General features: G+C 46.2%; 1 protein-coding gene across 4 annotated transcripts in view; it reads left to right on the top strand.

Moving 5' to 3' along the window:
• The window catches only part of npas1 (neuronal PAS domain protein 1), a 625,083-nt gene that overhangs the window by 233,763 nt on the left and 372,171 nt on the right, over positions 1 to 19,149 (top strand). For all 4 annotated transcript variants that reach the window (XM_073029337.1, XM_073029338.1, XM_073029340.1 and 1 more), the window contains exon 2: positions 730 to 915. In XM_073029337.1, coding sequence (XP_072885438.1) covers positions 815 to 915 — 101 coding nt within the window. In that variant the 5' untranslated portion in view covers positions 730 to 814. The remainder of the gene's footprint in view (positions 1 to 729; positions 916 to 19,149) is intronic.

Raw genomic sequence — 19,149 nt, 5'->3', positions numbered from 1 at the left:
TAGAAATGTCCAGAGGGGATGCAAGGAAGGTGAGAAGGGGTTGGTTCAAAGGAGATGTGGGCGGTAAGTTTTTTCACTCAGAGAGTGGTGGGTGCTTGGATTGCACTTCCTGGTATGGTGGGAGAGGCAAATACATCAGGGGCTTTTAGGTAGGCACATGGATGTAAGGAAGCTGGAGGGATATGGTCATTGTGTAGGTAGGAGGGATTCATTTTTGGAGTGTTTTTTATCTACCTTTTGGCTGATTCAGCACAACAAAAGGGCCTGCTTCGGTGCTCTACTCTTCCATGGTCTACATAGAATGCTTCTCTGCATTTTTCCATGACACCCACTGCCTCACCTTCCCTACCTCCTAGCTCTCGAATCCCTCCGCTAATCTAGAGGAGGCCAATCGAATGTCTCTGCATTTTTCCACGACACCCACTGCCTCACCGTTCCCTACTTTCTTTAACTCTCTAATCCCTTCACTATCTAGAGGAGGCCAATCAAATGTAACTTCCAACATGAACTACCTCACCTCAGAATGAGGGTTGTGGCTGGGATCTTTCTAGCATGTGTGACACTAGCCAGCCAAAGTAACGATCCTGAGATTATGTCCCACTTTTGTCAAAGCTTTTACGGTCAGATAACCTCTGCAGTGGAAGACATTAGACTATAAAGAAGGACTATGTGATAAGCACGGTGTTGTGTAAAATCCAACTTTATTTTCTTCTTTCACCCCTCTTTTAGGAGGTCAAGGAAAACTCAAGAAGCCAGCCAATCAAAAGCCCTGTAGGGATGCTGTAAAGCCAGGTGACTCTGGGAAGGTGGCTGAATGTTAAAGATGGCAACCCAATACAACAATGAACTGAAATGTGTTAGCGTAGAGTGGGACTTCCTTCAAGGACTGCTCGTAAAGAACCAGCCTGTCCCTTGGTAAGACTTGCGTGGCTCCCAGTTGAGCATGCAACTCTTTATGCTGCTTTCTCGGGGTGGGGGGGGGTGCCGTGTCGGTGGGAGGAGGGTGGTGAGGGTGGGGGTGGACTTTCCGTCTCCAGTCGCAACCAGTCCTTGATCATCTCACATGTCTTGCTTGGTCTTCTCAAAAATCCTTAACCAGTTTAAACTTCCAGAGATAAAAGCATTGGTAATCGTAACGTAACAACGTGAAGTGAGGCTAAGATGTTAAGGAATTACTTAACTTTATGAAGTATAGGAGTATGAGACATAGGAGCAGAATTTAACCATTCAGCCCATCGAGTCTGTTCACCGTTCAACCATGGCTGACTTATTATCCTCTCACCCCCGTAGACTTTGACACCCTGACTAATCAAGAACCTACCAGCCCCTGCTTTAACTATACCCAGTGACCTGGCCTCCACAGCCATCTCTGGCAATGAATTCCACAGATTTACCACCCTCTGGCCTAAGAAATTCCCCCTCAGCTCTGTTCTAAAGGGGCGTCCTTCCATCCTGAGGCTGTGCCCTCTGGTCCCAGACTAGTGCACTGCTGGAACCATCTCCACATCCACTAGGCTTTTCAATGTAGGTCCTGTGGGGGACACAGTGAAGTGTAATGTGATGTTGTTTGGAAGCAAGAGCGAAGACCAGTGGGGTAGACCGGATAGAATAGTTGAAAGGAGTGCAGGAGCAGAAGAATTGCTTTGAGGCACATTAACAGAGTGGTTAGTGAGATAGATGGAATGCAAACTGGTGTTGACAGGGACGGTTGTTGTGTACATGATCAATATTTCTGATGTCTTCACGCTCCTGGGCCTTCCCTCTGAAGGTAGCAAGGAGAAGAGGACATGTCCTGGGTGGCGGAGGTGATCCATGATGGTTGGTGCCTTCTTGAGGCATCTCCTTTCGAGAATGGGGAGAGGCCAGTTCCCATGATGGATCTAGATAGCATCAACTCTCTGCTGCCTCTTTCAATCCTGAACCTTGGAGCCTGATTTTAGCCAACTTTAGCATGTACCTCCAAGTACCCTGAAACCTCATCCTTAACCTCATCCTTCAGCTTCCCAATCACTGAAGTCAGGCTAAACGGCCAGTTATTTCCTTTCTTCTGCCTTCCTCCCTTCATAAAGAGTGGAGTGACCTTTGCAATTTTCCAGCCCTCTAAAACCATTCCAGTATCTAGTGATTCTTGATAAATTATTCTTTCAGACCTCCGGTAAGATGGCAGCACATTTGGACACAGCAGCCTCCCTAGGGACAACCAAAGGTGCTTTCGTCTTTTTTAAACATCTTTTTTTTAATCACGAGACAATGCTGGACATGAAGAATAAGTACTGCAGGTCTACCCCATCAGCGAGCTGCTTGTTGGCAGAAGCTGGACTTGGTGCCGATCCTGTTACAGAAAGGTATTAGAGTCAGTCCAGAAAGGCAGTGTGCAGTCTAACAGCTAGAGGTTGGCTTGGACGTTTCTCTAGTGATTGTACGACTCAGTTGGACAATGGTAATATAAAATACTGCCTCGATGTGGCATTGGTTATAATGAGGATTAGGCCTCAAGCCGCGGGCTTGCCTGTTGCAGCCATCCATGAGAGGACAATAGACAATAGGTGCAGGAGTAGGCCATTCAGCCCTTCTAGCCAGCACCGCCATTCACTGTGATCATGGCTGATCATCCACAATCAGTACCCTGTTCCTGCCCTCTCCCCATATCCCTTGACCCCACTATCTATAAGAGCTCTATCTAACTCTCTCTTGAATGCATCCAGAGACTTGGACTCCACTGCCTTCTGGGGCAGAGCATTCCACACAACCACCACTCTCTGGGTGAAAAAGTTTTTCCGCATCTCTGTTCTAAATGGCCTACCCCTTATTCTGAAACTGTGGCCTCTAGTTCTGGACTCACCCATCAGCGGGAACATGCTTCCTGCCTCCAGTGTGTCCAATCCCTTAATAATCTTATATGTTTCAATCAGATCCCCTCTCATCCTTCTAAATTCCAGTGTATACAAGCCCAGTCGCTGGCGATGCTAGCGGCAGTATATCGCGGCATCCATGCTGGGTAGAGGGCAGGTCCCATCCGTTGATGCTGCCCTCCAGTGTTTGCTCTGTGGAAGATGAGCTGGATAGCAGGCGACCATACACTTGTGTGCGGACTGCTGAAAACTGCTTGTTCTTACCGATAACACCCAACACCGTCAATTTACAGAGCATGTCACTCAGGGATGTGGGCGATGCATTTATTTTTTGTGTGGGGCTGCATGGTTACTGCTATCTTATATGTGTTATATGTGCCTTGTGTTGTGTTAAACTATTGGTACTATGATTTGCATCTTGGCCCCACAGGAACGTCATTTCATTTAGCTACATTCATGGATAGTCATATATGGTTGAATGATAATTAAATCTGAACTTGGTCATTACTAATGCCTCCACATCTCTACAGCTTTGTCTTTTCAGCACCCTGGGGTGAAATCCACCTGACTCAGTTGACTCATCTACCTTTAAACCAATTTTGCCTCTCTTTTACTCTTTATATATCTAAAAAAAAAATATTTTAGACCATAAGACCAAAAGATATAGGAGCATAATCAGGCCATTTGGCCCATCGAGCCATCTCGGCCATTTCATCATAGCTGATTCAATTTTCCGCTCAGCTCCAACCTCATGCCTTCTTCCTGTATCCCTTCATGCTCTGACCAATCAAGAATCTATCAACCTCTACCTTAAATATATACAAAGACTTGGCTTCCACAGCTGCCTGTGGCAAAGAATTCCACAGATTTCACCATCCTCTGGCTAAAGAAATTTCTCCTCATCTCTGATCTAAAAGGATGACCCTCTATTCTGAAGCTGTGTCCTCTGGATTTAGACTCTCCCACCATAGGAAACATCCTCTCCACATCCACTCTATCAAGGCTTTTCACCATTCAGTAGCTTTCAATAAGGTCACCCCTCATTCTTCGGAATTCTAGTGAATACAGGCCCAGAGCCATCAAATTCTTTTCATATGACAAGCCATTCAATCCTAGAATCGTTTTCGTAAACCTCCTTTGAATCGTCTCCAGTTTCAGCACATCCTTTCTAAGAGAGGGGGCCCAAACTTGCACACAATACTCCAAGTGAGGCCTCACCAGTGCTTTGTAAAGTTTCAACATTACATCCTTGCTTTTATATTCTAGTCCTCTTGAAATGAATGCCAACATTGCATTTGTCTTCCTTACTACAGACTCAACCTGCAATTTAACCTTTAGGGAATCCTGCACAGGACTCCCAAGTCCCTTTGCACCTCAGTTTTTTGTATTTTCTTTCCATTTAGAAGATAGTCAATCCTTTAATTTCTTCTACTAAAGTGCATGACCACACACTTCCCGACACTGTACTCCATCTGCCATTTCTTTGCCCGTTCTCCTAATCTGGCTATTTCCTCAACACTACCTGCCCCTCCACCTATCTTCATATCGTCTGCAAATTCTACAACAAAGCCATCAAGTCCGTCATCTGAACCATTGACATGTAATGTCAGAAGAATCGGTCCCAACACAGACCCCTGTGGAACACTACTAGTCACTGGAAAACAGTCAGAAACGGCTCCCTTTATTCCCACTCTTTGTCTCCTGCCAATCAGCCACTGCTTTATCCATGCTAGAATCTTTCCCATAATACCATGGGCTCGTAGCTTGTTAAACAGCCTCATGTGTGGCACCTTGACAAATGTCTTCTGAAAAGCCAAGTATGCAACATCTACTGATTCTCCTTTGTCTATCCGGCTTGTTACTTCTTCAAAGAATTCCAACAGATTTGTCAAGCAAGAATTTCCCTTGAGGAAACCCTGCTGACTACGGCCTATTTTATTGTGCCTCCAAGTACCCTGAGACTTCATCCTTAATAATCGACTTCAACATCTTCCCAACCACTGAGGACAGACTAACTGGCCTATAGTTTCCTTGCTTCTGCCTCTCTCCTTTCTTGAAGAGTGGAGTGACATTTCCATTCTAACTGGCTCCATCATTGTCTGATATGGGGTGGGGTGGATCAGGGTACTGCATAGGGTCAAACTAAGCTGCAGGGAGTTGTAAACTTAGTCAGATCCATCATGGGCACTAGTCTCTGTAGTGTCCAGGACATCTCCAAGGAGCCATGCCTCAAAAAGGCGGCGTCCATCATTAAGGACCCCATCACACAGGTCATGCCCTCTTCTCATTGCTACCATCAGGAAGGAGGTACAGGAGCCTGAAGGCACACACTCAGTGATTCAGGAACAGCTTCTTCCCCTCTGACATCCAATTTCTGAATGGACGTTGAACCCATGAACACTACCTCACTACTTTATTATTTGTACTTTTACATTACTTACTTAATTTAACTATTGAATATATATTTAATGTAACTCACAATTTTTTTCTATTATTATTTATTACAATGTACAGCTTCAGCAAAGTCAGCAAATTTCACAACATATGCAGGAGATATTAAAGCTGATTCTGGTTTACCAGAATGCCGTGGGACCTTGTATATATTTGTCCGATTTAACCAGGGAGGGCATCTGAACCTTATAGAGTCGCTGAATATAGTTAGGTCAATACAGGAGATCTGCGTTGTGATTCTCAGGAAGCGCCTGGGTGTGCGGACGCTTGCCGTCCGTTCCTACCTGTCCACCCACTCACTCTCCCAGTGGTACTGAGGCTAACTGATCTCTTGACTCGGTGCCATCTGCTACTGAACCTAAGACCCTGAGGGTTTTGATTCAGACACAGACCAACACCCAGTGTCAGGTCTACCACAGTCCAACCCTTCCCCCCCACCCCCCCAGCCATGGGCCAAGGTTAATTTTAGAAGGCAGTCTGCTGAATTGTAGGGATCTCAGACATTGCGAGCAGAGAGTGCCTGTTTTGTAATTAGAGGTGGATGAGGTGCAGGAAAGGGGTATGATAGTCATCAGACTGGAATTACAGTGGAATGTGCTCCCAGGTGAGAGGTAAGGTGGGTAGGTGGAATCATCTGCAGGGAAATAAACCCAGTGCCTCCAAGTTGGAAATTAATCTCTGTTCGGTTAATTCACTCAAGTGCTTTAAGATACTGACATCAAAACACTGAAGGTCAAGGAGTTACATGCACAAAATGCTGGAGGAACTCAGCAGGTCAGGCGCTATCTGACCAGCAGGGGTTCCCACCCTTTTAGATGCCATGGACGAATGCTGGGACCCCAGGCTGGGAACCCCTGATCCCTATGGAGACGGATAAAGAATTGACATTTCGGGCTGAGACCCCTTACCAGGGCTGGAAAAGAAGGGGGAGCAAGCTAAAATGAGGTGATGGGGAGGGGGGGGGAGAGGGGAAGGAGTACAAGCTTAACAGGTGATAGGTGATCCCAGCTCAGAGGCAAGGTGGATAGGTGGAGCCATCATCATCATCATCATCATCATCATCATCATCATCATCATCATCATCATTGTCATCATCATTGTCTTCGTCATCATCATCATCATCATCATTATTATTATGTGCATCGTAGTATGACATGGGCAATCATGGTCTTTCTATGGCATTGTTCTTGGCAAATTTTTCTGCAGAAGTGGTTTGCCATTGCCTTCTTCTGGACAGTGTCTTTACAAGACGGGTGACCCCAGCCATTATCAATACGCTTCAGAGATTGTCTGCCTGGTGTCAGTGGTCACATAACCAGGACTTGTGATCTGCACTGGCTGCTCGTTCGACCATCCACCACCTGCCCCCCCCCCCTGGCTTTACGTGACCCTGGTTTGGTGGGGGGGGTGCCACACCTTGCCCAAGGGTGACCTGCAGGCTAGTGGAGGGAAGGAGTGACTTACACCTCCTTTGGTAGAGACATATCTCCAGCGCCCCCCCCCCCCCCCACCGGCCAATCCTGTAGGCGGGTGTTATGTAGAAAAGGTAAAGGGCTGAAGAAGGAGGAATCTGGCAGCAGAGAAGAGGGAACCATGGGAGGAGGGGCAACAGAGTTCCCACTCCAGCAGTTGGGTTTAAGTTTGGTGCAAACTTACCATTGATATGGTAATCTGCTGGCTAATGTGAAATATCTGAAGGCAGGACTAATATACCCCAATAGTCTTGGGCAGTGTTAATCCAGAATAAAAAAAAGCATATGACCATAATATATAGGAGCAGAATTAGGCCATTTGGCCCATCGAGTCTATGGTGTATCCATTTTCCCTCTCAGCCTCAATCTCATGCCTTCTTCCCATATCCCTTCATGCCCTGACCAATCTAGAATCTATCCACCTGCACCTTACATATACCCAATGACATGGCCTGCACAGCTGCCTGTGGCAACAAATTCCACAGATTCACCACTCTCTGGTTTAGGAAATTGCTCCTCAACTCTGTTCTGAGGCTGTCTCCTAGACTCCTCCCCCCACCCCCACTATAGGAAACATCCTGTCCATATACACTCTGTTGGAGCGTGGCCAAGTGGTTAAGGTGTTAGTCGAGTGACCTGAAGGTCGCTAGTTCGAGCCTCAGCTAACGCAGCGTTTTGTGTCCTTGGGCAAGGCACTTAACCACACATTGCTCTGCGACGAAACCGGTGCCGTTGAATCGGCCCTTGCCCTTCCCTTGGACAACATTGGTGGCTTCAACTTTCCAAGGCGCAAATTCGTGGTCTTGAGACTAACGGATGCCTATTCTATATCCACTCTATCAAGGTCTTTCAACGTTCAATAGGTTTTAATGAGGTCACCCTTCATTCTTCTGAATTCCAGTGTGTAGAGCCAACAAATGCTTCTCATATGATAAGCCTTTCAATCTTGGAATCATTTTTGTGAACCTCCTTTGGACCCTCTCCAATGTCAGCACGTCCTTTCTTACATAAGGGGCCTTAAACCGTTCACAATACTCGAAGTGAGGTCTCACCAGTGCTTTATAAAGCCTCAATATTCCATCCTAGCTGTTATATTCTAGTCCTCTCGAAATGAATGCTGACATTGCATTCGTTTTCCTCACCACCGACTCAACCTGCAGGTTAGCCTTCAAGGTCTCTTCATGCGAGGCTGAGCATCTCTTTGCTATTCTAGGCATCTCCTCCCCGCGCCCCTCCTCTAATCTTCTGCCAATTTATGGACATTTCCTCACTGCCCAATATGAGGCAGCCTGGATTAGAGAACGGGTCATATGAGGAGGGGTTGAACGAGCTGGGTCTTTTCTCTTTGGGGCAAAGGAGGATTAGGGGTGATTTGATAGAGGTGTACAAGATGATAAGTGGCCTAGACAGACTTGACAGCCAGAGGCTTTTCCCACATTGCTAACTTGAAGGGGCACAATTTTAAGGTGATTGGAGAAAGGACTTGAGAAACTGAGTTACAGAGAAAGGTTGAATAGGTTAGGACTTTATTCCCTGGAGCGTAGAAGAATGAGGGGAGACTTGATAGAGGTATATAAAATTATGATGGGTATAGATAGAGTGAATGCAAGCAGGCTTTTTCCACTGAAGCCAGGGGAGAAAAAACCAGAGGACATGGGTTAAGGGTGAAGGGGAAAAAGTTTAAAGGGAACATTAGGGAGGGCTTCTTCACACAGAGAGTGGTGGGAGTGTGGTAGATGAAGTGGTAATGTGGGCTCACTTTTAACATTTAAGAAAAACTTGGACAGGTACATGGATGAGAGATGTATGGAGGGATATGGGCCTGGTGGAGGTCAGTGGGACTAGGCAGGAAAATGGTTCGGCACAGCCAAGTAAGTCCAAAAGGCCTGTTTCTGTGCTGTAATGATCTATGGTTCTATGGGGCACCAGAGGTAAATTCTTTACGCAGAGCAGTTGGTGTGTGAAATGCTTTCCCAGGGTTGGTCATAGAGGCAGACACATTAGGGGCATTTAAGAGTCTCCTAGATAGCCACATGGATGATAGAAAAATGCAGGGTTATGTAGGAGGGAAGGACTCAATTGATCTTGGAATAGGTTAAAAGGTTCTCACAACATCGTGGGCTGCACTCTCTATGTTCTATGACTGGATTTCACTGTAGTTTTCTGGTACTGAGAACAGATGATCTCCACAGGTGAGACAGTTCCTGATATCTACGGTAGAATTCACCATATGTTACAGGTGCAACTCTCCTGTGTACAATATCCACTGGGTGTTACTGTGTATACAGGTGTGTCGCCCGCAGTACATCTCCGTGGTCACTGGTGCAATCTTGCAATTATATTCTTGATATTTATTGCCTGTTTATTATTATTATTATTATTATTATTATTTTACTTTCTTTATGTATTTGCAGTTTGTTCTCCTTTGTGCACTGGTTTTCTTCTCTGTTAGTGCAGAAATCTTTCATTGATTCTATTATGGTTATTGGATTTATAGAGTATGCCCACAGGAAAATGAATCTTAGGGTTAAACAGGGTGATATATATATAAACATTGATAATATATCTAGACCATAAGATATGTGCAGAATTAGGCCATTTGGCCCATCGAGCCTGTTCATTCCATTTCTCCTCTCAGCCCCATTATCCGGCTTTCTCCCTGCATCCCTTCACGCCCTGACTAATCAAGAATTTATCAACCTCTGCCTTAAATATACATAAAGTCTTAGCCTCCACAGCCACCTGTAGCAATGAATTCCACAGATTCACCACACTCTGGCTGAAGAAATTCCTCCTCATCTCTGTTCTAAAAGGTTGCCCCTCTATTCTGAGGCTGTGTTCTCTGGCCTTAGACTCCCCACCTTAGGAAACATCCTCTCTACATCCACTCTGTCAAGGCCTTTCACCATGCAATAGGTTTCAATGAGGTCACACCTCATTCATCTGAATTTACTTTGAACTTTGAACCATGTAACATCCCACGGTGCGTTACTGAGTTTAATCCTCCTCACAAAATATTACACCCTCCTGTGCACAATATCCCGCTGGACAAGCCATAAAATATCCCAAATACAGGGGTTATGCAGATGCTGGCAATCTCAAACAATTCTCACAAAATGCCAGAGGAACTCAGCAGGTCAGGCAGCATCTATGGAGAGGAACAAACAGATGATGTTTCGGACTGAAGCTGTAGAATCATACAGTCATTGAAAAGCACAGCACAGAAATTTGGCCCATCTAATCCATGCCGAACCACTTAAACTGCCCACTCCCATCGACCTGCACTGAGACCATAGCCGTCCCATCCGTGTACCTATCCAAACTTCTCTTAAACGCTGGAATCGAGCTCACGCGCACCACTTGTGCTGGCAGTTCATTCCACACTCTCACCCCCCTCTGAGTGAAGAGGTTTCCCCTCACATTTCCCTTCAACTTTTCACCTTTCACCCTTAACCCATGACCTCTGGTTGTAGTCCCACCCAACCTCAGTGGAAAAAGCATGCTTACATTTACCCAATCCACACCCCTCATAATTTTGCATACCTCTATCAAATCTCCCCTCAATCTTCTGCATTCCAAGGAATAAACTCCTATCCTATTCAATCTTTCCTTAGGTTTTGGCCCAGAATGCAGACTGATTATTGTGGGTGTAAATGTACTTTTACATAGTAGTCCACTGTTGGTTAAATGGAACAATTCTTTCATGTACACAATATCCCATGCTTGATCATGCCGAATACATCTTTTGCCGATATAGTATTCTCTGTATTTTCACGAGCATAATTCTCTGATCTATACAATATCCTAGTGCGTGTAAGTGAGTATAATCCTCCACTCTCTGCATGTGAATAGACATAATCCTGTCTGTACAATTCCCACCATGTATCAATAGAAATAGTCCTGCTGCCCATATACAATCCCATTGTATGGTAGCAGATATGTTAAGGATTAAAGATTAGCTTTATTTTTCACATGTACATTGAAACATCAAAACAGACAGAGAAATGCGTCATTTGCATCGATCCAACACAGTCCATCGCTGGGGACAGTTTGCAAGTGTTGTTGTGTTTCCGGCACCAATATAGCATACCCACGACTTACTGGTACGCCTTTGGAATTTCTATTTTTCGAATTATATTTGGCGATAAACCACGGAGTAGGCCCTTCTGGTCCTTCGAGCCAAGCCACCCCAGCAACCCCCGACAAACCCGATTAACCCTGAAGGAATCACGGGGCAACTTACAATGAGACATTCACCTGCCCTGTACGTCTTGGGGCTGTGTGAAGAAACCGGAGCAGCTGGGGTGTGGTGAACTACATATACCTGTCTGGACACGCCCCCCCCTGCTGACTGCTCCTGTGGCTCCTCCCACAGACCCCGGTATAAAGGCGATAGGAGCCTGAGCCCTGCCCTCAGTCTCCAGGATGTAGTGTGGTGGTCAATTGCTGCTTGTTCTTTCTTCCAGTCAATAAAAGCCTATATCTCGCCTCACGTCTCGGAGAGTTATTGATGGTGCATCATGGGGTAAACCCCGGCATTCCACGGGGAGGACGTACAGCGACTCCCTACGGAACGGCACCGGAATTGAACTCTGAACTCCTGTGCGCCCCGAGATGTGATGGCGTCTCACTAACTGGCATGCTACCGTGGCGCCAATTGTGAGAGGAAAACGGGGCACCTGGAGGAAACTCACGCAGGTCACATGGAAAACGTGCAAAGTCCTTACAGACAGCAGCGGGTATTGAACCTGATTGCTGGTGCTGGATTACCCCCGTGTCCTACATTTCCTACAAGATCCCTATGCATTAGTAAGTGTAGCTGGATCTACAACGTTCTAATCTCTGTTATCGGGTACAACCCTCTTGCCTATTCTGCTGTTGCTGGTGATGATAGAATCTCAGATGGAGACGAGAGGGCATACAGGAGCGAGATATACCAGCTGGTTGAGTGGTGTCGCAGCAACAATCTTGCACTCACCCTCAGTAAGAGTAAAGAACTGATTGTGGACTTCAGAAAGGGCACGATGAGGGAACACACACCCATCCTCTTAGAGGGATCAGAAGTGGAGAGAGTGAGCAGTTTCAAATTTCTGGGTGTCAGTACCTCTGAGTATCTGACCTGGACCCAACATATCAGTGCAGCTATAAAGAAGGCAAGGCAGCAGCTATACTTCATTGGGAGTTTGAGGAGATCTGGTTAAAACACACAAATGTCTGTAGATGTACTGTGGAGAGCATTCTGACTGGCTGCATCACCTTCTGGTATGGAAGGAATGTGTTGGGGGAGCCACTACACAGGATCGAATTCAGCTCCATAAAGTTGCAAAATCAGTTGGCTCCATCACGGGCACTAGCCTCCGTAGTATCCAAAACATCTTCAAAAAGCAGAGCCTCAAAAAGGCTATGTCCAACTTTAAGAACCCCCACTACCTGGGACATGCCCTCTTCTCATTACATCAGGGAGGAGGTACAGGAGCTTGAAGACACACGCTCAATGATTCAGGAACAGCTTCTTCCCCTCCGCCATCCGATTTCTGAATGGACACTGAACCCGTACTGTGTGCCGGTGATATTAAACCTGATGCTGATTCTGATCAATCTCACTGCTTGTAATCTGTGTGTCGGTGTGATATTCCACTGAGAATCACTGGGTTTAATTCTTCTACAGCCGCACAAAACTGCATTTCTCAGGGTGTAATCCTTTACTCTGCACAATCTCCTAGCATGTGTTAGCCTACAGTCAATAACACCCACTCTGTGTTACTGCTATTTGCGTGTTAGCCCACTGGCACGTAACAAGCTATAATCCCCCTGCCCACACCCTGCTTGTAGCATATTCCTGAGCTGGAGGAACTCAGCAGGTCAGGCAGCCTCGAACGAGGGAAGTGAACAGTCGACGTATCAAAGTCTTCATTCAGTCATGATTAAGGCTTACAGCCTGAAACGTAACTTGTTGTATTGGTTCTGATTTTCCAGTCAATACAATATCTCAACATCCTTTAATGAGTGTTTTTCCCATTTAATATTCCTCTTAGCAATTTCTGTACATACCTTTTATGTTAATGTGATAGTCCTTTGTGTTACTGAACCTCCCATCTACACAGACAACCCCACACCAACCCGTGTTACAGTGTATAAAGCGTTGAATACATAATCCCACATTGTGTTATTGAATTTAATCCCCCCTGAGTCATACCCTCTGTTACTCTCAGTACCACACTCTGTCACAGAACGTAGAGGGTACAGCAGAGGAGCAAATATTCTGCTGAGCCAGCTAAAAAGCAAATCAAAATCACGCAAACACGAGTCCCTCCTCCCTACACCATGTCCATATCCCTCCATCTTCCTCACATCCATATTCCTATCCAAGTGTCTCTTAAATCCCTGTAATGACTCACTTTACACCGCATGTGTCCAGGATAATCAAGGACACGACCCACCCAGCCAACACACTTTTTGTCCCTCTTCCCTCTGGGAGAAGGTTCAGGAGCATGAAGATTCGTACGGCCAGATTTGGAAACAGCTTCTTTCCAACTGTGATAAGACTGCTGAACGGATCCTGACCCGGATCTGGGCCGTACCTTCCAAATATCCGGACCTAACTTGCACTACCTTACTTTCCCTTTTCTGTTTTCTAATTATGATTTATAATTTAAAATTTTATTATATTTACTTTGATTTGTACTTCAGGGAGCGCGAAGCGCTGAATCAAATATCGCTGTGATGATTGTACGCTCTAGTATCAATTGTTTGGTGACAATAAAGTAAAGTAATTTATTTGCCTCTACCACCATACCAGGCATCCACCACTCTCTGAATAAAAAACTTATCCCTCTTATTCCCCTTGCACCCACCCCCTCTCACCTTCAATGCATGCCCTCTTGTATCAGACATTTCAACCCCGGGAAAGAGGTACTCTCTGTCCACTCTATCTATGCCTCTTGTAATTCTGTAAAGCTCTATCAGATCTCCACTCAGCCTCTGGTCCTCCAGAGAAAGCAGCCAGACTCCTGATATATCACACGCCCTCTAAACCAGGCAGCATCCTGGTAAACCTCTTCTGCACCTCTGCAAAGCCTCCACATCCTTCCTATAGCGGGCTGACCAGATCTGTACGCAATACTCCAGATGTAGCCGAGCAGGAGCTTTATCAAGTTACAGCATTACCTCCTCAACTAATAAAAGCAAGCATTCCATAAGCCTTCTTATCCACTTTATTGACCTGTGTAGCTATGTGGCTATATTTCAAGGAGCTATGAACTGTCATGAAAATCGATTTCTCTTTCTGCCAAAAAAAATTTCCTTCCCCATCCCCTTTTCTTCTATTCCCCGCTCTGATCTCCTACCTCTTCTCATCCTCCTATCACCGCCCCCTTCCCTTTCTCCTATGGTCCACCCTCCTCTCCTATCAGATCCCTTCCTCTCCAGCGCTTTACCTTTCCTTCCTATCTGGCTCGTTCCAGCTATCCTCCTTCCCCTCCTCCCACCTTTTTATTCTGGCATCTTCCCCCTTCCTTCTCAGTCCTGAAGAAAGGTCTCGGCCTGAAACGTTGACTGTTTATTCACTTCCATAGATGCTGCCTGACCTGCTGAGCTCCTCCAGCATTTTGCGTGTGTTGCTTTGGATTTCCAGCATTTGCAGATTGTCTCTTGTTTACAGATTTTCTAATATTGTTTGTTTATTTATTGAGACACAACCGGAATAGGCCCTAGCAATCCCCTGATTTAGTCCTAGCCTAGTCAAAGCACCTGGAGGAAACGGGGAGAACATTCAAACTCTTCACAGGCAGTGGCGGGAATTGAACCTGGGTCCCTGCGCTGTAAAGCATTGTGCCAACCACTATGCTACCGTGCCACCCCAATTTGCCTCATGTTACCTTCTTGTCTGCACAATGAAGAACCCACATTATTTTACAGAGAAATGCACAATATTCCCTGTGTTATTGGATATACCCTGTTATGTCTATACAATATTAGACCATAAGACGCAGGGCAGATTTAGGCCATTCAGCCCATTGCATCTGCTCTGCCCTTTCCCATGGTAGGGGAGTCTAGGACAAGAGGGCGCAACTTCAGGATTGAAGGATGTCCATTTAGAACAGAGATGCAGAGAAATTACTTTAGTCAGAGGGTGGTAAATCTGTGGAATTTGTTGCCATGAGCAGCTGTGGAGGCCAAGTCATTGGTTGCATTGAAGGCAGAGATAGATAGGTTCTTCATTAGCCAGGGCCTCAAAGGATATGGGGAGAAGGCAGTGGAGTGGGGATGACTGGAAGAATTGGATCAGCCCATGATTGAATGGTGGAGCAGACTCGATAGGCCGAATGGCCTACTTCTGCTCCTATATTTTATGGACTTATGGTCTTTTATCATGGCTGATCTATCTCGCTCAACCCCATGCCCTCTTCTCATTGCTACCATCAGGGAGGAGGTACAGAAGCCTGAAGGCAGACACTCAGCGATTCAGGAACAGCTTCTTCACCTCTGCCATTAGATAAGCACTACCCCTAAAGACTACCTCAGGTTTTTTTCCTCCTTTTTTCCCCTCTCTTTTTGTTCTACTTATTTAATTTGTACAGATAATCAAACCAAATAGTGAGGTAGTGTACGTGGATTCGATGTCCGTTCAGAAATCTGATGGCGGGGGGAGAAGAAGCTATCACTAAAACATTGAATGTGTGCCTTCAGGCTCAAGTGCCTCCTCCCTACTGGTAGAAATTGAGACTGCTCTCTCACGAAAATTGCAAGTGCCACTTCAGTCTTTAAGAAGTCTGGGGTGACACGATATCATATGGTTGGCACGGTAACATTGCAGTTAGTGTAATTCTTTTACACCCACCTGTGATCCAAGTTCAATTCCGTCACTGTCTTTAAGGAGTTTCTATGTTTGCATTAACGCGTGGGTTTCCTCTGGGTGCTCACTTTGTAAATTACACCTATACACTTGCTCGCAAATGCAAATATTTAATCAGCCAATCATGTGACAGCAACTCATTATATAAAAGCATGCAGACGTGGTCAAGAGGTTCAGGTTATGATTGGAGCAAACTTCAGAATGAGGGAAGAAATGTGATCTAAGTGACTTTGACCATTGAATAATTGTTGGTGCCAGATGGGGTGGTTTGAGTATCTCAGAATCTGCTGATCTCCTGGGATTTTCACACACAACAGTCTCTAGAGTTTACAGAGAATGGTGCAAAAAGCAAAAAATAACGTCCAGCGAGCGGCAGTTCTGTGGGCAAAATCTCCTCGTGAATGAGAGAGGTCAGAGGAGAATGGCCAGACTGGTTCAAGCTGACAGGAAGTTGACAGTAATTCAAATAACCGGGCGTTACAACAGTGGTGTACAGAAGAGCACATCTGAAAGTACAACACATCGAACATAAGGTGGAAGACGGCAAACATACACTCAGTGTCCACTTGATTAGGGTTAGGGTGAGTAGCCTCTGAATGTATTTAATAGTCTTATAACAGTAGAGAAGAAGGCTCGAGTTTGGTTGTCCATGTTGGACATGAGGGGAGAGGAGAGAACGTCTTGGGTGTGTGGAGTCTTTGATTGTGCCAGCTGCTATACTGAGGCAGTGAGATTATAGACAGAGTCCATGGAGGGGGTAGGGTTGCGGGTTTCCGAGAGACCACAGCTTTCTGCAACTTCTTGTGACCTCGTGCAGAGCAGCTTCTCTACCAGACCATCGTGCATCCAGACAGGAAGCTTTTTACAGTGCACCGGTAAAAATTGGCAAGCGTTGATGGGGACACACCAGATTCCATTCGCCTCCTGAAGAACCGGTGGTGATGGCCGCATCAGTGTGGTTGGACCAGGTAGTGTGTAGGCCTCTGTTAGTCGCGATAGACCATGGATTTGTGCCTTGGAAAGTTTTTTATGAAAGACCGGCAGTTGCCCAAGCTGCAAGTCTCCCCTATCCACGTCACCGATGTTGTCCAAGGGAAGGGCATTAGAACCCATACAGCTTGGCACCGGTGTCGTCACAGAGCAATGTGTGGTTAAGTGCCTTGCTCAAGGACGCAAGCCTCAACCAAGGCTTGAACTAGCAACCTTCAGATCACTAGACAAACGCCTTAACCACTTGGCCACACGCCAACACATTGGACCAGGACAGGCTGTTGGTGATGTGCGCTCCTAGGAGCTTGAAGTTCTCAAACTCTCAACATCAACAGATTCTGGCAAGTAGGGCCAGCTTAGGTGGCATGGACCATTTCGGCAAAAGGGTCTGTTTCCAAGATGGAAAACTCAGTGAGTTTAATAACCCATTCTATGTTAATGGGTATAACCTTTCTGTTCAGACAGTTTCCATTGGTTTACTAGATGTAACGTTAAGGCCAATAAAGTGCCCATAGTATATAAGTCATTGTAAGTTCTTTTGTCAACACTGACCATTGGAGTTGCCTATTGTACAAATTGAAAGACATGTCCTATGAAGAGTTTTGATGGCTCTGGGCCTCTACACACTGAAATTAAGTAGAATGGTGAAGGGCCTTGTAGAGTGGATGAGGAGAGGATGTTTCTGATGGTGGGAGATTCTAAGAACGGAGGACACAGCCTCAGAGTAGAGGGGAGTCCTTTTAGAACGCAGATGAGGGAGAATTTCTTCATCCAGAGTGGTGAATCTGTGGAATTCTTTGCCACAGGTGGCTGTGGAAGCCAAGTCATTGGGTGTATTTAAGGCAGAGGTTGATAGATTCTTGATTAGTCAGGGTATGAAGGGATATGGAAAGAAGGCAGGAGATTGGGGAGGAGAAGGAAAATGGATCAGTCATGATGAAATGGCGAAGCAGAATCGGTGGGTCATATGGCCTTATTCTGCCCCTGTATCTTATCGTCTAAATCTTGGAAAATTATCACCTGATTCTCAGACTGTGCTGGGATACATTGCAGTCTCCCTTGTGCACGCGGTCTGGCCACGAAGACGTGTTGGGCTTTCACTGAGAAGGCTCCATGTTTGTTCAAAGGATCTTGAGTATGTGCTTCCAGAGCTGTCTCGCACGCTTTCGCCTTGGTTTGACGTGCCAGAGGCTCGGCAAGCTTTACGCATTCCAATTGGGAGCTGTTTTGCCTTTGTCTCTTTCCACTGCAGCTGTGTAAATATTGTCGTGGTTCGTGTCTCATTCTGGCAGGACGCAGTGCTTCTCGTTTCCAAATATGTTCCTCAGCTGATCCGTGGCTCAGAGCCACTGGCCCTGGGGCATCTGCGCCCATGTGTCTTCAATTTCCAAACCCCAGCCCCAGAAGCGGCGCCACGTAGCAGCCCCCTTCATCTCCCACCTCCTGCAGTAAATGTGCCCAAGTTTTCGTCCAGGCTTCCATGTGAGAGGCCGGAGATTTTCACCGAGAGAGACTTGGTTCCCCTACAGCAGGGGTTACCAACCAGAGGTACCCAGACCCCGGCTCAATAATAACTGTCCCTCAGTCTGTGTGCTAGGGCAATCAGCACCATTCCTCCAAGACAGGGGTTCCCAACCATTTTTCTACCATGGACCAATGCCATGAAGCAAAGGGTCTATGGACCCCAGGCTGGGGGCCTCTGCTCGAAGAAGATTGTAGCAACCCAATCACCTGCTGCTATCTGCACAACTAAAGTGTATTTTGTGTGGCCTGAGGTTGTTAACACAAATGACACATTTTACTATATGTATGTACGTGTGATAAATAAATTAATCTAAATCTAAATAAATGAATATTTATTTATTTATTGAGATATGGTGCAGAGTAGGCCCCTCCGGAGCCTTTGAGCTCTGCCACAGGGCAATCCCCCGATTTAATCCGAGCCTATTCACATTGACAATTCACAATGACCAATTAACCAACCAAGCGGTACGTCTCTGGATAGTGGAAGGAACCAGATCACCGGGAGGAAACCCATGTGGTCACGGGGAGAAGCTCAAACTCCTTACAGGCAGTGGTGGGAATTGAACCCAGGTTGCTTGCACTGTAAATCATTGTGCTAACCACTATGCTACGATGCCACCCAACTAAACTGAAAACTTCCAGAGCATAGGATCAAATAACTGCCTAAACTGTGTGTTGAATAGTCCTGGGAGTGTGTGCTAGGACAATATGCAGGAATCTTCACTCCGTATCTAACCCGTGCTGTCCCTGTCCTGGGAGTGTGTGATGGGACAGTGTAGAGGGAGCTTCACTCTGTATCTAACCCGTGCTGTCCCTGTCCTGGGAGTGTGTGATGGGACAGTGTGGAGGGAGCTTCACTCTGTATCTAACCCGTGCTGTCCCTGTCCTGGGAGTGTGTGATGGGACAGTGTAGAGGGAGCTTCACTCTGTATCTAACCCGTGCTGTCCCTGTCCTGGGAGTGTGTGATGGGACAGTGTAGAGGGAGCTTCACTCTGTATCTAACCC

The sequence above is a fragment of the Hemitrygon akajei genome, chromosome 25, assembly GCF_048418815.1.
Source record: "Hemitrygon akajei chromosome 25, sHemAka1.3, whole genome shotgun sequence".
NCBI classification, from domain to species: Eukaryota; Metazoa; Chordata; class Chondrichthyes; order Myliobatiformes; family Dasyatidae; genus Hemitrygon; species Hemitrygon akajei.
Note: the sequence above shows the minus strand (reverse complement) of the source record. Positions and strands in the feature narration are given on the sequence as shown.